Source organism: Martes martes (assembly GCF_963455335.1).
Source record: "Martes martes genome assembly, chromosome: 8".
NCBI lineage: Eukaryota > Metazoa > Chordata > Mammalia > Carnivora > Mustelidae > Martes > Martes martes.
This window is the reverse complement of record NC_137895.1, coordinates 24,313,743-24,339,278: the sequence shown is the minus strand read 5'-3', so window position 1 is coordinate 24,339,278 and position 25,536 is coordinate 24,313,743. Positions and strand designations below refer to the sequence as shown.

Sequence of the window (25,536 nt, the reverse complement as noted above, 5' to 3'; positions counted from 1 at the left end):
AAGTGCACATATGCAATACAAAGATTTAGGACTCAGATAAATATTATTTTTACTTAGGCATTTATCATTCAAATCAACAAATATTATTGAAAGCCTGCTATGTGCCAATATTTTCCAGGTACAGGGTAAACAAAAATTAAGTCCTTGTACATAAGAAACTTACATTCAGGCCAGAGCTGATATATTCATTAAGCATAGTGAGGACATTGTCTAGAACCACAGAAATTTTAGAAGCCCACTAAATGTGCTTTAATTTTTTTTAACGTGAAGAAAAAAGTAACTTATAGGTCAAAGAAAATGTTTTAATTTTTACTATTACTATAATTGTATTTATGCCAACATAATCATATGATAAAATTTTTAATTTTTTCCCTTAAAAGTGAAAGTCTGTAAGGACCATGAAAGTCATCATACAGCTTTGAGTTAGATGGAGGAAAGGGAAGTAAATTCTTTCTTTTATTTATTACTTTAATAAATGTGTATCAACTATTTTTTTTTTAAAGATTTATTTATTTATTTATTTGACACAGAGAGAGAGAGATCACAAGTAGGTAGAGAGAGGCGGGCAGTGGGGGTGGGGGAAGCAGGCTCCCTGCGGAGCAAAGAGCCCGATGTAGGGCTCGATCCCAGGACCCTGAGATCATGACCTGAGCCAAAGGCAGAGGCTTAACCCACTGAACCACCGAGGTGCCCTGTGTATCGACTATCTAATAGCAGAACCATGGCATATAGTTATACAGTTTGTGTCCTGGCCCAGGGCCCCCAGTGTATGTGAGGACTGAAATCTAGTCCCACTTATTCTAACATGAGAACACAGTCTGAGTTCTTGCTTTATAGAGTTTAATTTTAGAGGAGTAGACGTAGGGCCAGATAATAAACATGTAAACAGATACATAAAGAGATTCATGATCATTATGAGTCTTTGAAGAGAATAAAATGGGTCTGTGGGTTAGAGATAGGTGGAGTGGGAGGTAGAAATCTGGAATGCCTCTTGGAAACTGTAACCTTTGATGAAAAATGGCCAGCCATACATAAGAGAGAGCCTTTTAGCCCAAGAGAAGAACAAGAGCAAAGGCCCTGGGGTGGGACAGGAAGAAGGTCTGAGTGGCTGGAATGTCACAGACAGGGCCAAGGGTAAAAATAGGGGTGTTTTTCTATTTCCTCTTCTCCCCAAGTTCTTAATGTTAGTGTGTCCCAGGACTTTGTTCTTGGTCCTCCTGTCTTCTTTATCTGCATCCTCTCCCTTGGTGAGCTCATTCAGCCTGTGGCTCTAAGTACTGTCTTTATGATAATGACTTTTGAAATTATAGCTCCAGTCTAGAACTTTCTCCTTAATTCAGTGTTGACATGTAATTCCCTGTATCAGTCAAGGTTCAATCAGAGAAACAAAACCGGTAGGATCTATTATCTGTCTATCTATTTTTCTATCTGTCATGTATCTATCAAGATTTATGACAAGGAACTGGCTTATGTGATTGTGGGGGCTGGCCAGAGAAGTCTAAAATTGTAAGGTGGTCAGTCAGGATCACCAGAAGGAAGGAAACTTACAGGTGTGGCCAGAAGCTGTTATCCTTAGGCAGTCAGTGAGGGATGATCCAATGAGTAGACCTGGATGCTGTTTGGAGTCTGGAGACCTCTAGCACATCAAGGACTCACCTGCTTAGGTCAGGCCCACTGAAGATAACCTCTTTAGTTCAAAGGAAATTTATTAGGGACTTTAATTAGTATCTGCAAAATTCCTTCATCGTAGCAGCTAGATTAGTGTTTGAATAGCTGGGATGAGGTGTGTGTATACTACAAAATGGGTACTTCCCTTCCTTTTGTCCTCATAGTTTAGCCTAAGCAAGTTGACCCATCAAAAAACTGTCATGCTGCCTAATCAACATGATCTCTTAGATGTCTAATACACTTCTGAAATTTAGTATATTTCAAACAAACCTGTTCTGACAAGTCTTCCCCACTTCAGTTGTTAACAACACCGTTCTCCTAGTTGCTCAGGCCAGACACCTTGGAGACATCCCAGACTCCCCTCTTGCTTTCATTACTCCATTACAAATTGGTTATCAAATCATCTACCTTCAAAATGTATTCAGAAACTGACCACTTATCACTACCTTTACCCCTCCTCCTCTGATCCAAGCCCCTGTTATATTTGCTTGGATTCATGCAATGACGTCCTAATTAGCCTTCTTGCTTCCAACCTCCCTGAATCCCTGCCTCTAGCCTATAGTCTACTCTCAACGCAGCAAGTAGAGTGACCCTTTAAAAACCCAAGTCAGATCATGTTATTCCTCCTCTTTAAATCCTACAACAACTTCCCATCTGATTCAGAGATAAGGTGAACATCCTTGTCATGGCCTTAATGCCCCACACCTTTCCTTGTGATCTCCAGTGACTCATCTGTACTCCCCCACAGGTTTCAGCTTCTCTGTTCTTTAAGACTTCCTGCTTTGGGATCCTCCCATTTGCTGTTCCCCTGCTTGGGACGCTCCTCTCCCAAATATCCACACTGATTTTTTCTCACTTTTTTTCTAGTCTTTGCTAAATGTCACTTTCTGTGTGAGAAATATTGTCACTATCCTATATAAAATTATGTACCTATTTGCTCTATTTCTCTCTATAGCATTTATAACTCTTTAATATACCCTATAATGTACTTCCCTATTTTCTTCATTATATTTCTACTTCCTCTAGAATAAGTTCCATAAGAAAAGGAACTTCTGTTTGCTTTGTTCACTGTATTATCCTTGAGCTTTGAGTAGCGACTGACACATAATAAGTGTTCAATTAAGATTTATTTAATGAAGCTGGGAGGTGGGAAGGAATAAGTCAAATAGGGCCTTATTAGGCTATGGGAAGGAATTTTCATTTTATTAGACTGTTTACATCTCATTGTACAAGTACCTACAAGGGACTTTGAATCTCAGACTGAGATTCAAAGTGGTCTGTATTTTGAGAAATAGGTTAGTTCAAGGAATAGGAATGGAGAAACAAAAGCTCTTGGACTTTTTTTTTTTTTTTTTAAGAGAGGGAGAGAGCAGGTACACCCACTAGCAGGGGAGGGGAAGAGGGAGAGGAAGGGAGAACCCCAAACAGGCTCATGCTCAGCATGGAGCCTGATGTAGGACTTGATCTCACAACCCTGAGATCATGACCCAAGCCAAAATCAAGAGTTGGATGCCTGCCTGGGCTACCCAGGTGTCCCAATTCTTAGACCTTTTAAAAGAATTTCCTTTTGTCTAAAACTTTTCAGATTTCAGATATTTTATAATCTTAGGACTTAAGTGTCTGTTAGAAAATAAATTTTTAAAATACTACAGAGGACAGGGCACCTGGGTGGCTCAGTGGGTTAAAGCCTCTGCCTTCGGCTCAGGTCATGGTCCCAGGGTCCTGGGATCGAGCCCCACGTCAGGCTCTGTGCTTGGCGGGGAGCCTGCTTCCTCCTCTCTCTCTGCCTGCCTCTCTGCCTACTTATGATCTCTGTCAGTCAAATAAATAAATAAAATCTTAAAAGAAAATAAAAAATAAAATACTACAGAGGATGTTAGTTCTGAAAAACTTCACCCAGGGAAGTTTAAATTGCATTTATTATGAGTAGGGTGGAAAAATCAGCCACTGGAAAAGCAGCCTATATTTTAGATATGTTTCAACTTGCATAATAGGAGATATATTTAGACTAGTGGATTTATAGAATATCAGAAAATCATATTCTAATTGCTCTACATAATTTGCCTAATGCTTCTCCAGCTGTGCTGAACAAAAGAGATATAAAAAGTTATGTGGCTGCTTTTTTTTGCTGAAAGTTGTCATGATCGAGTGCTACTCTGCTAGCTTTCATTTGTAGCATCCTTTTGTATTTCTTCTTTTTGACAAGTGAAAAATAAGATAAACATTTTAAGTAAGCCAAATTTCTAGCCATAAATGCCTGACCAAATAGTATTTGTTTTCCGTTTTCCTTTTTCAGATAACCTGCCGAAATTTCATTGGGAAGCAGCTCAAGATTAATCCTTTGACCAGTGAAGTAACAGATACAGAAAACGGCACAGATAGCCTAAAAAAGTTTATCGGTTCAGGTTGGAACCATTTCAGCTTGAAGCTTTTTTAAAGCAAAGTTTGCTGTTGTGTTCTGCATGTCAGCTCTTCCATAATTAAAATGTTTGCAAAATCTCTTTTGCAGGCTTATTGGACTGAAAAAACCCATTTGATATTTACCATCTTATGTTGCTATAAATGTCACACACGGGGAATTAAAACCCCGTTTAATCTATAAATTAAAGAAGGGAAAGAAAAAGAGAAAGGGAAATTATTTGAAAATATTTGAAAAATAGGCATGGAAAAAGACTGTTTTCTGCATTTCCCCATTTTTATTTCACTTGGGAGCTCTTCAAATAGACCTGTTGCTATTCTCTTTGAAGTTCTGTCTTGACTCTCATAAAAATTCCCATTCCCATAATCAATGTAGATTGTCCTCTTATTGGCTCTTTCATGGTTAAGTTGTAGGTCTTCTCATTAGAGCGCAGAAGACACTGGGACGTCACGGCTCCTTTGCTTTCAGAGGAGAAGTCCTCTTGGAATAGTTTGGCAGTACAGCTTATAGGATTAAAGCAGTAGAATAAGATGAAAATGGAGAATAATGCTTTCTCTCAATTGTGCTTGTCATGTGCCTCTGTTTCTGGTATAAGAAAGAAATGCAAATCTTCCCTTTGTCATGTTAGGATTCTTTCATTTATTTATCTACAGACTTTATGTATCTGTGTGTTTAAGTATGTAATCATCTATTCCTTTATTGAGACAGGTAGGCGGCCATTCAGTCATCCGGCAAACATTTACTGCATGTGTACTCTGTGTTAAGTGCCATACTGGGTACTGTGACTACAAAGAGAATAAAGATTTATCGAGATTAAATATTTGTTATCCTGAAATTTACAACCCATTGAAAGAGACTGATAAACCAGAGACTACGGTATAGAGTGATAAGATCTGTCACATGATGACTATCCATGCTGTTTTCCCCTGTAGGCAGTAGTACTGTGGAGAGACTGTGTGTAATTTGATGGAGCTAAAGGAAAAAGGAAAAGGCAAATTTGAGGTTAGAAAGTTTGGCAGGAAGGCCTTAGAAGGCAGGATAAAGAGCAGCAGATCTGTCTGGAGGGCTGAAGGAAACTAGTGATAAGGATTTAAAGATGGGCTGTGAATGATCGTATTTGCGCTGCTGAAAGAACCTTAGGCAGCAATGTGGGGAACCAATTGAAAGCACAGCAAATGGAAGCAGAAGAGCAGCTACCCCTAACTTGTGCATTAGAGATGTGATGAGGCTTGGACCTAGGTGAAGAGGACACAGGAGTAGACAGATACAAGAGAAAGGTCAAGGAAGTCCCCAGGACTGTGTTCTGTACTGGTTAGATGAAGATGGGAGGAGGAGTCCAAAATGCCTTGGTTTCTGGGTTGGTTGGCTAGGTGGATGTGATGTCCTGACTCTACAGGAACACTGAAGGCAGGAACAGGTCAGAGAAAGTTGCTTTGGAAGTACTGAGTTTGAGGTGCCAGGATGATAACTGAGTAGAACTAGTCAGTATATGGTTGGATAGACTGGTCAGACATTCAGCAGAGATTTGTATTTTCATCATCAATATATTGCTGGTGGTTGAATTCAGGGGCTTGTATGAGGTCACTCGGAGAGTTTTATGGATGACCTTACTTTGGAAGCTATGTCGTTCAAAGTGGGCTATGCTATACAGTGGTAATAAATAACCCCCAAATCTCATTGCTTTCACACAAGGGCAAGCCCATTTTTTTTTTTTTTTTTTTTTTTGCTCACGCTACTGTGCTCATTGAGTTGAGTACTGAGCTGCTGCTCATCATAAGTGGATGGAATCTCCATCTTGACACAAATTTCCATGATAGTTTCCAAGACAGAAAGGAGAACATGAATTTACCCTCTAGAGAAGCCATGCTGAGAGGCTGGGGCAGAAGAGAAGGAGAGAATGGGCCCAAACACAGGAAGTTTATAGGTGGTAAGGGTAGAAGTTGAAGATATTCTTCTTGGGTACTGAAGGTTTTCTTAATAAAGCAAAGGGTTGAGATTATAGTCAAGGTTGCTAGGGTAGGAGATTTCAGGAGGAATGAGAAAGAGTGGCCTGGCCCCTGAGGGAAATAGAAAAAGGATAGAAGAGGTTCAGAGCTAGCTGGTAGATGTGTAGAGGTCCCACTTAAGGGAGTTGGTGACCACAAACTTGTGTCTTTTACCACCAATGATAAATCAAATTATCCCCTCATATTCATTAAACAATGGCATTCCAATCAGTGTGATTCTTCCTGGTTACATTCTTCTTTTCTTGACCATGTCATCAAACCTCTGGAGATCTCTCAATTTGGGATCTACAACTAAGAATGTGATTTATATCATCCCTTCCATCCTAAAAAGAATGGACAACAAATGTGAGAAAATGTGTCAAAAAGCTTATTATCAAATATGACGACTACCACTTAAGGTATAAGAAAAGCATTCCTAGCATGTGTGTCCAGTAGGTCTTACAGATGGTGGATGCAATACATTAGGAAAGTACTTTGCCTTCTTGTTAAAGCTATATTTGGAAAGGCAAGATTGCAGGTGGTAGCTGGGATCAGGTTACCATGATTATTTGGATTGATTCTCAATGGTGATGGAGCTATAGTCAGTTTGAGCAATGACTCAGCAGGAGTATTTGAATGGATAAAATCTAAAAGATATTGTAGTGGCAGTAATAATGAATTGGTCCATGCACTCTATTGACCATACTATAACCATTAGCTTTTAAAATTTTTACACTTTTAGGGGGTAGATATTATGCTTACATTACAGATGAGAAAATTAAATGTTACAAGTAAGTAGAAGAACTTTGGTTCAAACCCTATGCTCTGTCTGATTGCTCAGCTCTAAGTGCTCCACCAAACTATTTGACCTATTCACCATTTGTCCTGTTTCAGATTAGTCTCTCCTCTAAACTGATAGCACTCAGAAAAATTTTGCTATATATCAGTGGTCATGGGAGTTATTCTGACTTACTGTGATAGTAGGGTAGTTTTTAGATGATCCTGCATACTAATTATTTTACATTGAGCCATTATCATTAAAACCTTGGCATCCACTTAGAGTTCTTTATAAGACTCTAGGACCTCTGTGACTAGGAGCATATTTTGGCCCACACTTCTGGGGTTATTTGGCAAATTTTTAGGAGGGTGAATTTTTTTTTTCAGTGTCCTGAACTCAGATCATTAACATGTTTATAACCATGATGGATCTTAGGTATGTCATCATGACATGTTTGCAGTACTTTGGAAAGACCAAGTATACTCTTGCTGGTTTCCAAACCAGATTGCTGCTTTAGAACATCACAGATTTTCTTTTGGCGTAACAACACTGGGCAGTAATGTTTGATACATTTAATTCTTCAGAACAGATATTGTAATGCTCCAGTGCTTACGAACATTTGGTGTTCTCATTATTTAACAGCATTCTATTCTCTCTCTAACTATTTAATAATGCATATGTAATTTGGTATAGTCTCTGTAGGATGTGGAGAAGTGAGAATACCTCACTTTATAGATTATTTTTTGTATGGATGAGTAACTTGCCTGCTTGTTAAGCTTCACAGGGGAGATAACTATGAATATGCCTTTTATTATGGCTATTTTTGCATTCTGTCTAGGATCTGTTTCTTGAGTTTTGACCTTATTGGTACTTAAGTTATCTCTGATAGGGTTCTTCAGCTTCAGGTACGTTTTCATACCTGCAATTCAAATTTTCAACCTTTGGCAGGTGTGTTTTATTACTGACTCTGGGCTTTTGTATTGGTGTGACCAATTGTGTAGAAAGCAGCCCAAATTTTGTAGTATTCCCTGGAATTCTTCCTTGGTGTACCCATCTTTCAGGAGTCATTGGTATTTTTTTTAATTAATTAATTTTATTTTATTAATTTACTTTTTTAAGGATTTTATTTATTTGTCAGAGAGAGAGAGAGAGCGTGCACACATGCACAAGCAGGGGGAGCAACAGGCAGAGGGAGAAGCAGGCTCCCTGCTGAGCAATGAGCCCGATGCGGGGACTCCATCTCAGAGCCCTGGGATCATGACCTGAGCCTAAGGTAGACACTTAACTGACTGAGCCACCCAGGCATCCCTATTTATTTACCTGAGGGCCGGGGGAGCGTGGGAGAGGGAAGGGCAGAGGGAGAGGGTGAGAGAGAGAATCCTCAAGCAGAATCCCTACTGAGCTTCGAGCTTACGTAGGCCTTGATCTCACGACTCTGAGATGGTGACCTGAGCTGAAATCAAGAGTTGGAGGCTCAACCAGCTGAGCCGCCCAGGCATCCTGGTATTCAGTTTTAATGAGTACATTAACAATAAGAGACACAGTAATTCTTTTCTTTTTTCCCCCTCCTTCCTCCTCCTTTCTTCCTTTTCTCCTCCTCCCTCTTCCTTCTCTTTCTTTCCCACCCTCCTCTTTCTCCTCTTCTTCCTCCTCCTCTTCCTTCACCTTTTTCTTTTCCTGACCTATTTATAACTGTTGAGGTTATTAGTGCCTTTGAAATAGCTTCTTGAATTATTCATGGAAGTTTTCAGAGAGGAGCTCCCCTTGAGACAGAGAAGTAAGGACTGGCCTCTGAAGCTAATGATACTTCTTCATTGCTGTCACTAGTTACCTTGTGTAGATGGTCACAAAATCGCCAGTAGAGCCCTAGTTAGACTATAAGAAAAGAGGTTTTCTAGGGCTTGAAAAAAAGGAAAGAAAAACCTTAAAGTGAAATATAGTTTAGGAAAAAATAAGGAGGAATGCTTTATAAGTGGGTGTTTGATTAAAAAGTAGCAGGATGATTTTATTCAAATCCCCCATTTTAAAGATTGCCAAAATCTCCTGTCCCTCCTGTCCTTTTGATTGCCTCCAAATACAAGCATGCCTTTGTGAATTTTTATTCCAGAATGAAGGCTCTGTGAGAGCAAGGAGTATATCTGCTTTTTTCACTTACATCTCTCCAGTGCCTAGCATTGCGCCTAATACTAGTAAGTGGTCAATATATATTTTGAAAATACATGACTAACAGCCAATGTGTATCCTCCATCTATTGGATGCTTACTTCCTGATAGACACTATACTTGGCGCTTCACACACAGCTTAAAACAATAACCCTCAGAGGTAAATATTATCACCCCAATTTTAATAGGGATGGTAAATTAAGGCCTAGAGTAGGTAACTGACTGTCTCAAAATATTAATATGTGAGGGCTTCCAGCTTCTGACTTCTCCTTTGTTTTCTTTGCTTCTTTCCTTGATCTCACTATCTAAGGAGAAAAAGATAAAAGCCAAACTCATGAATTCTTGTAGGAAAAACAAAATAGAACAGAAACCTTATCATCTTTCAGGCATTGTGTGTAAGGGTGGCGGTTGGAGGAGTCAGGGCATGCCTTGTCTTTTTGTCTGCATCATGCAGGACTGTACATGGTAGAGGAGAGGGGAATTGAGAAAGCAAGATGGTGGCTGTAGGACAAAGTGGACAGGAGAGTGAAATTAGTAGGGTAGAAGAGATCTCCTAGGGAGTTAATAAGTGCTTCTATCAGCCAAGTATTGGATTCTCTTAAATGTGTGGTAGGCAAGTGTGTCAAGAATGAACTTGCTGGGCAGACAAGTACTTCTCTCAATATGGCCATCTACCTGGTTTGACTAGAGCCTCCAGGATTTCTAGATATTTCAGTCTGCATTGTAGTAGATTGAAAGATGTCTTATGGCCACAGAATGTAGATGTGCCACTAATTCGATCAGGGCCTCCCTGGGCTCATGAGAACCCCAGGCTTCTTCTCTCATTAACTTTTCTTAGACTTATTTCTGTCCTAGTCTCAAAGGTCTTTGTGCTCAATTAGCAGACCTCAAATCTGGGTCATTGCCAGTTACCCAAGATTTGATGCCCCCTGGTCAACTAACTGGAAAAGTCACTGGACTTGAATGCTGGTTGTCTCTCTCATGTTATAAGGCCTTAAAACAAATTAATATCCTCAAGTTCACTTTTCCTCCTTTGTAAAGTGTAAATAACATCCACCCCTACTAGATGGTAAGGTGCTATGAAAATGAGCTGAGATTAATATCTATATAAGTATTATAAATAAAGTTTATCCTAGCCATTTAGCTTTGAAAACTTGTCAGTCATTCATTTAACAAACACTTATAGAGCACATACCATATAACAGGCACTGTTAAAGGTCTGGGTTGATAGCAGCAGACAAAATGGACAAAACTCCTTGCCTTCATGGGACCTGCCTTCTAGTGGCAGGAGACAACCAATAAACAAACAGAACACACAATACGTCAGAAGATGATGAATGCAATGGAGAAAACAAAGGTTGGGAAATCAGGATCGCCAATTTAAATACAATGATCAAGGGAGGCTTCCTGAGAAATTAAGTTAAGCAATAACCTTAAGGAACTGAGGAAGAAAGGACATGGGGATGTCTGAGGAAGAATGTTCTAGACCAGCATGAACCACTGGTGGGGGTTTGCAGAAGATCTCTTGGATTTCTTGATGTTTTCCCAGCAAGATGGGAAGCAAGGTTATTGGCCCAGAAAGGACAGGGAAGAGGTAATTTCCACCCCCTTTTTTCTTTGCCAAGTAGCCAATTAACCACTCTTATTGTCACATCCAACACTGGAATGTTCCCTGCAACCCGCCATCATTCCCATTGCTACTATCTTAGTTGAGTTCAATTCATAATACCGTGTTTTAGTCTTTCAGCCACCAATCTCTTTCTGTTGCAATCTGCTAACTCTTCCTAAAATACTCATGCCCAGCTCAGGTCCCTTCCTCTGCTCCCTATTGGAAAGGATAAAGGTGACTTTCTCAGCAAGGGCTTCAGGTCTCCAGAAAACCCCTCTTTGTTTAATGGAACTGGCCATGTCATCCCACTGCACCCTGAATTATCACCCTGACTCCTACTTCCATACTTCCTCCTTGTACAAACTAGCTCTGTGACTCAAGAAAAACCACCAGACATCTCTATGCGTTATTTTCCTCATCTGTAAAATGAGGATGTAATGGTACATACCTTTTATGTTGTTTTGGGGATCTGATGAGATCATCACAATAAATTATATAAAATAGTTCTGGTATAGTGTAAGTACTCAGTCAACATCAGCTCTGCTTATTCTGTCTTAAACCTCTTGCCTCCTTCTTCCTAATCAAATCTTCCCTCTCCTCTAAGACACAACTGGCATGCCCTCAGGCATGAAGTCTTTCTTGCACTTCCTTTCCTCCCTATTGCTGAACTCTCATTTCTCTCGCCCTCGTTTTGGCACATAACCAGAAATGCTCTGTGAATGTGAGTTTAATACTCCAGGGTCAGAATGCTTCATCTCTCCAGCTAGACTGTGAACTCTGCAGGGCAAATGTCATGCCTCTTTGCCTCCTGTGGCCCTGTTCCCTCGCAAGCTGCTGTACTACTCTCAAGGCCTCAGATTTCACAGGGGCCATTCACCTGTTCAACTTGTTGAAGAAATAAATTCTTTTGTTATTTTATCTGTAATATCTGAAGCTTGTATTCCTTTTCTCTTGTGCATGGTGTGTGGCTGAAAATCTGAAGCCTGGTTCCAGGGACTGCCACTTCCTCTCCAGGGACCTTGTGGCCACCCTCTGCCAACATCTCCTCTTTCCGCCCATTTTTTTCAGGACTGTTTTTAGTTCCCCTCCCTTTTATGGCCTCATCTTCCTTTCCTCTGCATCCTCCAATATTAGAAACCCATCTTTCCCTTCTCTTAAGAGAGCACTTACCCACCCAGGCTTCTTTGTTTCTTCCTTTCGTCTCTTTCCCAAGGCACCTCTGCTTTGAAGAGGCTGCTGAAAAGGAGTAGATTATTTCATCTTTTATGATCAGCAAAAGAAAAAGTAGGAGGCTTCATAAGGAAAATTGGCAAGATCTAAAGTTATTTGCATTTCATAGGAATCAAAAGTTTTGTAAGTTTTTTTTTTTTTAAAGAACTTTCAAATATACCACAAAAAATTGATCTGAATGTTGAAACACCTGCTGCAAACCTGGGGACTTTGAATTTAGCAGCTTTAGTTTGGGACCAAGAAATTCTCTGAATTAGAAAGTCTTTTGCTACTAGTTGTTGGCTTGCTGTAGCATTTCATCCCTCGGTATGCTTCTTTTTCCTTTCAGAGTACAGCCACGCCAAAGAGCTTGTCTGTGTGCCTGTGGATGTGACAGACACTTTGAGATGTTTTAGAGAGACCCTGGAAAAATCCAGATATCACAACAGATCAGTCCGACACAGCAGAAAATTGCTTTCGTTATTCCTTGCACAGACACAAGGTAAAATTCTTGGCTCTATATCCCTTGCTCTTTATTTCCGGGGGGCACACCACCCTGTGGATCTACCATATTCTGTCTTAGGCCCTTTATTTCCCCACCGACATGCCTACTCCCTGCTGCCCTTCACTTTCTTCTTCTTGTCTGGTGGCTCACATCTCCTCTCTTACACACTTCTTTCCAAAGACTGTCTCACTTATCTGCTTTCATGCTTTCTGTGAAACGAGCATACTCCCTTGAGCAGATATAAAAACAGTATTTGTTAATTTTTTGATATGTTCTTACCTATCTCTTTGCAAGTATGGTACTATAGTCTTTAAAAAAAATTTTCACAAATAGATGACTTCATTCATGCTGAATTAACTAGAACCTATTACCAAAACCCTACTTTATCAGTGTCAAGGAAATAGATGCGTTTTAATTTGAGCATCAATAAGATTTCTTATTAACACCATAGATTTTGATCTTAAAGATTTCTTTTAGCTTAAAACAAGATATTCACTATCATTGGTTACATCACATTTATTTGTTTTCTCCCTTCTCAACATTTATTGATTTGTGAACTCAATCAGAGCAGGGCTTTGAGTGGTTAAGTGGTAATTATTTTAGGTGGGGAAAAATCTTGACTTACGTATGTTTGGGTCATTAAAAATTTGTTTTAAATCCTAATATATGTTTGTGATCCTTGCTATTCAAATTTATTGGAATAATAAAAATAAGCTTAAAGAATAAACTTAAAAAAAAGTTAAAATACTTATATTATAAAGTTATTAAAGATAGATTTAAATGTCAACCTAAGCTGCTAATACTCACTGAACTGATCTTTCAGAAATTTGCTCAAATCTTGTTTTTACAATCACTGACAGAAGTTTTATTTATGTGTGTATATATGTATGTATGTGTGTATTTGTTGTTGTTAATGCCCCTACTACTTACCCCAAAATTGCACTTGCTATGCCACATACCCACAGATTTTGGTTGTGTTGCCTATAGACTCACATTATATTAAATTAGCTCTGTATGTTATGTTTAAACTTCTTTCAATTATGGCATATATGAATAATGGTTAAGGGCATGAATAAAAAAAGCAAATATAATTTGGATTACATTGGTTCACCCTGAATCTCACTTGGTGTTAATGTATTTTTAGCAGTTTATCCCCAGTCCTTGGGCTGCAGACTTCAAACTCCACATTAGCTCCTCTTCCTCTGCAGCTTTTGACTACTTCCTCTAGAATAGTCTTCCTTTCTTTCTTGTGTGTTCTCTGATCTTATAAAGAGAGCGATTCTTTCCCACTTTCCCCCCTTAGGTCAGAACTAACTGTATGTTGCTTCTATCCCAGAGGTCTCTGCCCCAGAGGCAGACTAACATCTTACTGTTGGAAGCTCTTAAAAAAAAAAGCAAACCCAAACCATGTAACTTTAAGCAATCCCCACGAGAAGCAAAGCATTATCTCAACAGTACTTTCTGGCACAGTGCCCCTCTGTAGTGTTTTTTATGAAATAACAGGTAGAGAGCCCATCCACACATAACTGAGCTCCTCAGAAATGATATTAGATACTGAATTTAAGGAAACAGTGTCCCTCAAACTGCAAAGAAATCTCAGCTATACACAGAATTTTTCTTTTTTCCCTCCCTGTCGATTTCATCTACGTTTTTCCCTCCTCCTCATCTTCCTCTCTGTCTCCTTTTTAAATTTCTTTTTGGGGGTGCCTCAGTGGCTCAGTTGGTTAAGCATTCAACTGATGATTTTTGGCTCAGGTCATGATCTCGGGGTTGGGAAATAGAGCCCTGTGTCGGCCTCCACATCTGTCATGGAACCTGCTCAAGTTTCTCTCCCTTCCTCTGACCTCTCCACAACTACTTGCTCTCATGCTCTCTCTCTCTCTAAAAAAAGTAAATAAATTTCTTTCTTCCCCATGAATTTAGGAGATAAAGGAGGAATAAATAATTTGAAATTTACTACTGGAAAAGTGGAATTTTGCCTGGGGACAGAAGAGATGCATATGCCAACACCCCCCAACCTCTCTCAGGAGCACTTCAGAGTTTTCAGTTCAGTGGAGAAAAGTAAACTTCCCTCTTCGCAACTAGGACTCGTAATTTCTTCTTATTATGAAACTATTGGTAAGAGTCATTCATTATATATTCATTTTCAGGAGGATCTTGCACAAAATGTTGCAATTGCCTTTGGGCCTGAAATGCCACCTTGAAAAGTCAGATGAAAGAGCTTGAAGATAGAATCTTGTAGGCAGTGCCAGAGCAGTGTTGGGACAAGAGACTTCCAGCCCCTCCCATTCTCCACTCTCCCAGCTTGGGCTGTCAGCATGGCAAGGTTCTGGGCCCCTCTTCTGCTTATCCTCCTTTGAATGAATCTGTGAACCCCTTGTTGGAATGTGGCCACTGTTGTGTTCTTTTGCTCTGCCCTAGCTGATCCCACTTTCCTTGTCTTTCTGTTTGATTTGACTTTTCGCCACATTCAGCAGTATATACTCAATCCATGTTGTAGACCCTACATCCCCCTTTTTTATTTTTATTTTTTAATTTTTTAAAAAGATTTTATTTATTTATTTGAGAGAGAGAGTGAGCCCAAACAGGGGGAACAGCAGGCAGAGGGTGAGGGAGAAGCAGGCTCCCTGCTGAGCAAGGAACCTAATGTGGGACTTAATCCTAGGTTCCTGGGATCATGACCTGAGCCGAAGGCAGCCACTTAGCTGACTGGGCCACCCAGGCGACCATCCCTTCCTTTTTTTTTTTTTTTTTTTCTGTAGTAACAGACATTTAATAATTCCCCCCTTTACTCCCTAAAATAAAATGCATATTTAATATCGTCTCTCTGTACACATTATTTAATACAATAAATATGAAGCTCTGAATATAAAATAAAGGCTAAATAATATTATTTTATAACAGAACAATTTATTTGTGGCACTTAAGTGCTCAGGTACTAGAAAGTCTAGTGAAGCAATTAGATGCTGATATCCTGTGTGCTAAATCACCATGAATGTTATAGCTACAAATACAGACTGAAAGAGCTTTATTGTATTGGTGACGCAAGTACTACCAGCACTGTTAATTTTTGTGACAGTGTTTTTCTAAAATGGCAAATCTAGATGCAGTACACAATAAAGCACTACAGCGAATGGTCGCATTTCTGGAAAATTCAGAGAATTTTGAAAACATGCAAAAATGTCCTATTTATATGTAAAATGAAGTTAGAGGTTAGACTCAGACAATTATAAACTGGTTTCTCACCATTTTCTTCACTGTGGAAGAAGCTTCTGTGTATTACAGGCCATCCAGTGTCTCTGGTCTTCACTGACAAAATGCCAGGAGATGCCCCATTGTGAAACCTAACAAAAGCTTCCTTAGTTTTCTAAAATACCTTGTAGGAGTCAGGACTGCCCTCGTTATAAACCACTGCCTCGTTGGTTAGTTTAGTTTAGTTTAGTTTTGTTTTCTAGATATCTCTACATTTATACATTTATCAGAAAACAAAAAAAAATTCAGATGATATTAAAGATGTGCTTTTTTTGCATTTGGGTAAAGGAAAAATCTGATAAGCTGTGATCTTGTCCCATCCCTGCTTAAAAACAAACACTTCGAGGCTTCCCATCTGCTGTAGAATAGCATCCACATTTCTCTACCAGGCCTTCAGATGCCTCCATAAGCCTACCACCCTCCTTCTTCACAGTCCGAAGACAACCGTAGTCCAGCCACCCACCTCATGTCCATATACACCTCACCCGTTCTCCCTAGCACGGCTTTTCTGAATTTCTCTTTGACACCACCTCCCTCTACCTGACTCTTATTCCACTCTCTCCACGTTTCCTCTCTCTCAGATCCAGTCTCTTTTTCCACTATGTTCAGGTAGAGTATCATTTGCTCTCTTTCTGCATATGTATCAGGAGACCTGGGAAGACAGTGTTAGCTTGCAGTTTGCTTATCTACAAAATTAAGAAATGATGCAGTTTAAATAGTCTTGAGAGAATGAGGAAGACACTTTCTAGGAACTGACATTTGTTCTTCTACTTGATTAAAATACAGATGTTCTCCAAGTCAGCCATCAAAGAAGTCTTAAAGTTCAGGCATTGCATGAACTCGGAAGCCTTCTCGTCTTTGCCGAAAAGAAAAGGTAGATTTTTAGGAGTCAGTGGAACAAGGGCAAACTTTTTTTGGTTGTTTGTTGGAAAGCATTTTTAAGTATTATTGAAAAAGTTGTCTTTCGTAAGTTTTAGTTCTTCAATAATATTCCATTACTACATTTTATTCACCAAATGCTACCTAAGAGAAACAGTTATGAGAAGTAAATAGTATAGATTGATTCTCTAATATTTTAATTAAAATACTTCTTCAGTGAATTTGCTTCCCCTTTTGGAAGATAGATTTAATAACATGGACTATGGAAAACATGCTGCTTGATGCTCTGTTTCTCTTTCAGGGCTGCTTTTAGATGTTGGTGTCAAGCTCTTGATGACATATTCAAAAAAGAAGATGTGCTTTATACGTGGAAAGAGTTTGGTACCTCACTCACCAATTCATCTCCAGGTTCCAAAGATTATAGTGAGGAATTTCTATCAAGAGTTGGCATTTGGGGATGTTTGCAAGGAGCAGTCATATCAGCAAAGATAGCACAGTGAGTGTGGCAATGGAGTGAGCTTCCTTTGGTGGGGGCCCACTGTGCCATGTGGAGTGCCATGCCTCAGATGCATGGGATTCTTGGACAGCTTTGTCCATATCATACAAAACTATCCAGTTTACTTATTTGTGATGTTTGTTATCTATGGCCATCTCCTCTCCCCATACCCCTGGAATGTGGGCCTCACATGGGCACAGATCTTTGCTTGTTCACTAGTGTATCCTGAGTGTCTGGCATGGAGTTGGCATTTGATTACTCCTTGTGGAGTGAATGAATGAGTGAGTGAACAGTTGGTATGATATCAAGAATAATGGTGTGGAGGCAGGCCAACTGGGATCTAATGCAAGGATCTCCTACTAACTCTGGGACCCTTGGCTCACTGCTCATTCTCTCTGAGCCTCGGTGTTCTCATCTGTAAACTGTAAATCTCGGTGGCAAGAATTACATGACATACTATATTAGTTTGCTAGAGTTGCCATAACAAATGACCAGTTTGTAGGGAATTTATTGTCTTACAGTTTTGGAGGCTTAAATTCTTAGATCAGGGCGTCAGCAGGTTTGGTTTCTTTTGAGGCCTCTTGGCTTGTAGATGGCTGTCTTCTTGCCATGTCCTTACATGGTCTTCCCTCCATATGTGCCTATGTCCTAATGTCTTCTTACAAGGACGTCAGTCATATCAGATTAGGGCCCAGCCTAGTAACCTCATTATAATCTAATAACCTCTTTACAGGCCCTATCTTAGTCACATTCTGACATTATTGGGGGTTAGGACCCCAACATATGAATTTGGAAAAGGGGGGACATAATTTAGGTCATAACACATGCTGATGAGTTTACTAGTTCTGTAACAAATTACCACAAAATTCGTGGTTTAAAACAACATGGATTTATTCTCTTACAGTTTTGGGGGTCAGAAGTCCTAAAATCAGTGCCTTGGCAGGGTTGTGCTGTCCTCTGAAGGCTCTAAGGAAGAATCTTCTTCCTGGTCTTTTCCAGCTTCTGGAGGTCTCCTGCATTCCTCAGCTCATGGCTCCGTGTTCTGTCTTTGGGATGAACAGCCTGTTATCTTCCTCTTTCTCTCTTCCTGACCTCTGCCTCTGTGTTTTTCTCTCCTTCTCTTACTGACTGCCTTGCCTTTCTTTCATAAGGACCATTGTGATTACATTGAACCTAAACTTCATTTTAATCACATCTGAAGTCTTTTTTTTTTTTTTTTTTTTTGCCATGTAAAGCAACATATTCATAGGTTTGGGGTATTAGGATAGGGGTATCTTTGTGGTGGGGGTGGGGAGCATTATTCAGACTACCACACGTAACATATGTGAAAGTCTGTCACAGTGTCTTTTTTTTTCTTCTTTTAAACTTACTGTTTTTTTTTAAATTATTTTTTGAAAATTCTTTAAAATTAATTAATTAATATATAATGTATTATTAGTTTCAGAGGTAGAGGTCAGTGATTCATCCATCTTATATAATACCCAGGGCTCATTACATCAATACCCTCCTTAATGTCCATTACCCAGTTACCCCATCCCCTCCCCCACTCCCTTCCAGCAACCCTCAGTTTGTTTCCTATGATTTAGAGTCTCTTATGGTTTGTTTCCCTCTCTGGTTTCATCTTGTTTTATTTTCCCTTCTCTTCCCCTATGATCCTCTGTTCTGTTTCTTAAATTTCACATATGAGTGAGATCATATGATAATTGTCTTTCAATGATTGATGTATTTAGCTTAGCATAATACCCTCTAGTTCCATCCACATCATTGCAAATGGCAAGATTTCTTTTTTCTGATGGCTGAGTAGTATTCCTGTGTGTGTGTGTGTGTGTGTGTGTGTGTGTTGTGTGTGTACTACTCTTCTTTATCCATTTATCTGTTGATCAACATCTCAGCTCTTTCCATACTTTGGCTATTGTGGATATTGTAACTATAAACATTGGGGTGCAGGTGCCCCTTTGGATCACTACATTTGTATCTTTGGAGTAAATACCTAGTAGTGCAATAGCTGGGTCTTAGGGTAGCTCTGTTTTTAAGTTTTTGAGGAACTTCTGTACTGTTTTCCAGAGTGGCATTCCAGCTTGCATTCCCACCAACAGTGTAAGAGGGTTCCCCTTTCTCCACATCCTTGGCAACATCTATCATTTCCTGACTTGTTAATTTTAGCCATTCTGATCGATGTGAGGTGGTATCTCATTGTGGTTTTTATCTGTATTTTCCTGATGCCAAGTGATATGGAGCATTTTTTCATGTATCTGTTGGCTATTTGTATGTCTTCTTTGCAGAAATGTCTGTTCTTGTCTTCTGCCCAGTTCTTAATTGAATTATTTGTTCTTTGGATGTTGAGTTTGATAAGTTTTTTTTTTTTTATAGATTTTGGATACTAGCCCTTTATCTGATAAAACATTTGCCAGTATCTTCTCCAATTCTGTCCATTGTCTTTTAGTTTTATCTTTCCTTTGCTGTGCAGAAGCTTTTTATCTTGATGAAGTCCCAGTAGTTCATTTTTGCCTTTGTTTCTCTTGCCTTTGGAGATGTATCTAGCAAGAGGTTGCTGTGGCTGAGGTCACAGAGGTTGCTGCCTGTGTTCTCCTCTAGGATTTTGATGGATTCTTGTCACACAGTTAGGTCTCTCATCCATTTTTAGTCTATTTTTGTGTATTGTATAACAATACAAGCCTTTCTCAAGAAACAAGGAGGTCTCAATTATACAACCTAACTTTACACCAAGGGAGCTGGCAAATGAACAGCAAATAAAACCTAAACCCAGCAGTAGAAGAGTATTAATAAAGATTTGAGCAGAAATCAATGAAATAGAAACCAAAAGAGCAGTAGAAGATATCAAGGAAACTAGGAATTTGTTCTTTGAAAGAATTAGTAAGATTGATAAACCCCTGGCCAGACTTATCAAAAAGAAAAGAGAAAGGACCCAAATAAATAAAAAACATGAATGAAAGAGGAGAGATTACAACCAATACTGAAGAAATACAATTATAAGAACATATTATGAGCAACTATATGCCAGCAAATTGGGCAATCTGGAAGAAATGGATGCATCCCTAGAAACATACAAACTACTGAAACTGAAATAGGAAGAAGTGGAAAACTGAAACAGACCCATAACCAGCAAGAAAATTGAAGCAGTAATCAAAAATTCCCATCAAACCAGAGTCCAGGGCCAGATGACTTCCAGGGGAATTCTACCAAACATTTAATTAGCAATAATCGTGCCTCAGGTAAACCTCATTGGCTACAGTACTGCCACTGCACCAAGCTTCTGCCAAATATTTAAAGAAGAACTAATACCTATTCTTCTGAAGCAGTTTCAAAAAATAGAAGTGGAAGGAGAACTTCCAACTCATTCTATGAGGCCGGAATTACCTTGATTCCAAAACCAGACAAAGAACCCACCTGAAGGAGAATTATAGACCAATATTCCTAATGAAAATGGATGCCAAAATTCTCACCAGGATACTAGCCAATAGAATCCAACAATACATTAAAAGGATTACTCACCGTGACCAAGTAGGATTTATTCCTGGGCTGCTAGGGTGGTTCAACATCTGCAGATCAATCAACATGATACATCACATTAATAAAAGAAAGAATAAGAACAATATGATCCTCTCAATTAATGCAGAAAAAGCACTTGACAAAATATAGCATCCTTTCTTGATTAAAACTCTTCACAGCGTAGGGATAGAGGGAACATACCTCAATAAAAGACATATCATAAAAGCCATGTATGAAAAGTCGATAGCAAACATCATTCTCATTGGGGAAAGCTGAGAGCTTTTCCCCTAAGGTCAGGAACACAACAGCAATGCTCATTCTCACTAGTTTTGTTCAACATAGTACTAGAAGTCCTAGCCTCAGCAATCAGGCAACAAAAAGAAATAAAAAGCATTCAAATTGGCAAGGAAGTCAAACTCTCACTCTTCACAGATGAAATGATACTTCATGTGGAAAATCCCAAAGACTCCACCCCAAATTACTAGGACTCATACAGGAATTCAGCAAGGTGGCAGGATATAAAATCAATGCCCAGAAATTGGTTTCATTTCTATACATTAACAGTGAGAAAGAAAGAGAAATTAAAGAGTTAGGCCTATTTACAATTGTACCAAAAACCATAAGATACCTAGGAATAAACCAAACAAAAGATGTGTACTCAGAAAACTATAGAATACTCATGAAAGAAATTGAGGAAGACACAAAGAAATGGAAAAAAACATTCCATGCTGATGGATTGGAAGAACAAATATTGTCAAAATGTCTATGCTTCCTAGAGCAGTCTATACATTCACTGCAATCACTGTCAAAATATCATCAACTTTTTTCACAGAACTGGAACAAATAATCCTAAAATTTATATGGAACCAGAAAAGACCCGGAATAGCCAAAGGAATGTTGGAAAAGAAAACCAAAGTTGGGACATCACAATTGCGGACTTCAAGCTCTATTAGAAAGCTGTTGTCAGCAAAAAAATATGGTACTGGCACAAAAACAGGCACATAGATCAATGTCACAGTGTCTTATACCTAGTTAGCACTGACAGATATTTTAGAGACTTGAATCATGTGAGAAATTTAAGAAGTATGGAAAGAGTAGAGGTACAGGTTTCTCTCACCTTTCCAGGTACAATTTTAGCTTATCTATAGGGTGTGGTGGGCAAAAACATGCATAGCATCTTGATCTATAGAGAAATTAAAATAATTTCTATATATGGAATGGAATCTAGAAGGAAATTAGCCAAAATGTTACCAGTAATCATGTTTAGGTGGTAGGCTTATCGGTGATATTTCATTTTGTTTTTTATGTTTTTATCCTGTGTTCTAGATCTTCCATAAATGTGTAGCTATTTTAGAATCACAAAGTCTATTTTAATTTTGGAAAATCGATGAGTATTAGAGATAAGTTATATAAAAGTATTATTGGAAAATTGTCTATGAATCCATTTCTTTTTGTTATACTTATTTAGATTTATTATGATCTCGGAGGTTGACAAGAGAACCAACTGTTGCATTTTGTCTGCATTACTCTTTCAGGTAAACACTTTATATCTTCTGACTAGTGACCATTTGCTCCAAAAAAAAGAAAGTGCAGTGGCTTATCATAGTCAAAAACCTCACAGGTAGGAAGATAGCACGGACCTTGATGAGGTATCATGAATCCATCTTTCCTTCACTAGCTGAGGGTAGCATTTTCACCTTGAATATTCAGCAGAATTTTTCTCCTTCAGACTCTGGAAGGAATTTTGCCGATCAGGAAACTGAGTCTCTCATCGTTAGTAAGACTGTGTTGCTAATGAGCTGTGAAGCCAGTCTGTTTGACTCCAAATGGTGGCTTTAGGTTACCTCGTCTCTAAATAAAATTTTGCTCTACTGTACAATGTAAAGTATACCATATAATGAAAGCAAGAAATAAGCTGAAGACTACAAAAGTACAGTGTTGGCAGCTCCTAGAATTTTGGTTTGACTTCATTGAAGAAGAAAAGAGCTTTAATCTGAAATACAAGACACTTTGAGATACAGGGATGTAGCCAGGGGCCTTTGCAATGTACCAAATGTTCTACTTACCTTGAAGGGTGGACACCCATGTTCTGTGTATCAGAGGCATCTGATAGTTTATGAAATCTAGATAGAAAAGCTCTCTAGAAAGCCTTTTCTGAATGTACGGCCACACTTTTCAGTTTTCTTATGTTTCATGCGCCTCTTGCCTGTGCTTTAAAGAGAGTAGGTGGAAGAGGCAAGAGTGCAAAGGGAATGATAATCGGATATTGACTCCCTATATTACATTCTTGACTGTCTGATACTGCTTGTTCTTGAAGATAATGCTATTGTTTTAAAAAAGAAGCAATTTAAAAAATTAAATTTTTGCTTACTATGGGCATAATTTTTTAGTAATAATTGTACTTAAAAGCTGGTAGGATTTATTTTTTAAATCTTAATTTTTTTATGATTTTAAAACAGATTTGTAAAATTAGAAATGTAAACAACTGCATAGTATTTTAGAGCAGGTGCCTAGTCATATTCATAATGAGCAATCTGATTAAAATTATTTTCTGATATTTACATTAAAATAATTTCATAATGCATGTCATCAGTTAATATTAATTATTTAGGATAACATCAGAAACACTCCTAAATATAAAATTTGATTTTGTGTATCAATTTTGTTTCCCAACATTGAATACAGTGTTGGTCATATAAATTACCTAAGAAATATTGGCAAAATTAAACAACTCATCTTTTTACTTAATTCAGTTAAAAATTCAGAATTAACTCTGCTCGATTTAGACTTCTGAAATCATTTGTTATCTCCTATATTTATAGGTTGGTAGAGTGGAAAGAGAATAGATTTTTTTTTTAATTAAAATATATGTGACTTTTAATCTTCTTTCTTCCACCATTAGCTGTGTCACCTTATATAAATTAATTGTGTAAGCCTCAATTATATCAATTGTGAGGTAATAATCCTTCCTCCTAGAGGTAGGTTAAATGAGGATTAAATAAGGTAGTATTTATAAAGAATTTACCAATAGTGTCCAACACAATATTAACCCCAACAAATGATAATATAATGATAATTTCTTCTGAAGATAGTAAATATCCAACTACCATGGAATTTAAAAGGCCCATCTTGAGTGATGGAAACATTTGGAACTGTAATGATGATAATATTAATGATAAATACCATTTATTCAAGGCACAGTGTGCCAGGCATATGCTAAGCACTTCAGGAAGTAATACATATACTTATCTTTTTGTGTCAGTGTTGCAAATGCAATTTATAGCTTTTCATTTCACCTGTTTTCATTTTCAGGGTTTGCTTAGAACCACACTTCCACATCCCAAAGCTGAACGTTGCTACGCTCAGTATGAAATCACTCAGCTTCTCCCAGGCATCGAGCTCTTCTCAGACAGATACAGGGCTGACATTTGCTCTGTAGTCGCAAGTCTATATTACGTTATACGTGAACTGCACTATGCTAAGCAAAATCTGATAGTAAGTCATTTGTAAAATCAACAAATCTTAATTCACTGCGGTATTTTTGCCTTCTACCTTAAACCTTTCAAATTTTATTAATGTCTCTTGGTTGGTCTTGTTTAACTCTTAAATTCCAGACTCAGGATTCTTACTTGTACTGCAAAATAAAATATATTAATTAATATTTCTTCTTTGACATCATTATTTGCACTGCATTTTGGATAAAAGTCAATGTCTGTTTGATTTTGTTCCCTTTTTACTCTATTTATTATTTTTCCTCCTTCTTAAGACAGTTGGGAAGATTGATTAGAATATTTCACTGGTCTCAAACAGGAACCTAGTGCACATGTAACTCACTGTACTAAGTCATGCAGGTCATATCAGGACACAAACTATGAGAGTATTTCTTTGTTGAGATAAATTCCTTTGTGTCTCTTGTCTTCTCCCTGTTCTAAGTGAACAACAGATTCAAACTGTGACATAAAAGGCAAATACTTCTTAATATCCGAGGACATTCTAAACCTCATGCAGTTCTCTTCCTTTGGGGAAATATGTCATAAATTTGAAGTTGGTTGCATTTAAAAAATAAACCAGTATGCTCTATCTGTTGGTCATTTTATATTTTTCTCCTTTATTTTATTTTTCCTATTTTCTTCTATATGCTATTTCTTCTACATTTGTATCTCTCCCCCCACTATGTTTGCTTCTTAATACCTAATCTTTCTTTTTTTTAGTTCTTTCCTTTTCTTCTATAATTTTCATACCTACTTTCTTTTTTCCCCTCATACATTGTTTTCTATTCTCTTGTCCTAAATTCACTCTCTCTCTTTATATTGAAAAGATTTATTGTCCCTTGATATGAGTTGTTAAATTATAAAGCCATGTGTTAAAGTGAAGAGATTGATAAATGCTTTTAACACTTGGCATATTTGGCAAGAAATTGTTTATTAGGAAAAAGATAACAAAATGGCACTCCTTTCATTGTTAAGGGGATTCATTTCTGGATTTAGAAAATAGTTCTATCCCCTGGGTAACCTTTAGCTGCCTAGTCATATTCATATATAATACATATCACTGCATTGGAAAAGAAATGAGACTTTTTTTCTCTGAAGCTTAAGAAATTGAGAACATTTTTCTGAATAATTGAGCAATTGGCAGCAATAAAGTGGTGTGTTTTTATTTCTCACTAAAGAAAAGAAACAATCTCAAAGGTAATAGCCAACTCTTATTGTTTTGTGCTGCATTAATTGTAGAAAAAGATATTGTGTTATGTTTGTAGTGCATAATTGTAGAAAAATGTATTATGTTTGAAATCACTTAAGACCAGTTCTAAACCATTTAAAAAGCTGTTGCTATCAGCAGCTGCCAGTTGACTGACAATTAGAGGTTCCTTAGCTGAACTTGCAAGATGTAAACAGTTTCTATTTTGTATTACACCACCCTTACCCTCCGGAAGAAGTCCAGTGGGTAAGGAGACTGCTGTCACATACAAATCTTGCTAGGAGACCCACTGCTGTGGGATCATGGGAAATAGTGGGAAATAATAGTGGGAAATCCCAATATTCATCCTTGCTCTATCTCCCTTTA

The 25,536-nt window shown here is 38.2% G+C and overlaps 1 protein-coding gene across 1 annotated transcript in view; it reads left to right on the top strand.

Moving 5' to 3' along the window:
* CFAP54 (cilia and flagella associated protein 54) overlaps positions 1–25,536 on the top strand; it is a gene marked incomplete at its 3' end in the record, with an annotated part of 309,422 nt that overhangs the window by 171,972 nt on the left and 111,914 nt on the right. Inside the window, exons 38-44 of the mRNA XM_080810201.1 lie at positions 3,965–4,073; positions 12,180–12,332; positions 14,259–14,453; positions 16,374–16,461; positions 16,768–16,962; positions 21,941–22,007; positions 23,785–23,967. Of these exons, the coding sequence (XP_080666327.1) occupies positions 3,965–4,073; positions 12,180–12,332; positions 14,259–14,453; positions 16,374–16,461; positions 16,768–16,962; positions 21,941–22,007; positions 23,785–23,967 (990 nt within the window). The remainder of the gene's footprint in view (positions 1–3,964; positions 4,074–12,179; positions 12,333–14,258; positions 14,454–16,373; positions 16,462–16,767; positions 16,963–21,940; positions 22,008–23,784; positions 23,968–25,536) is intronic.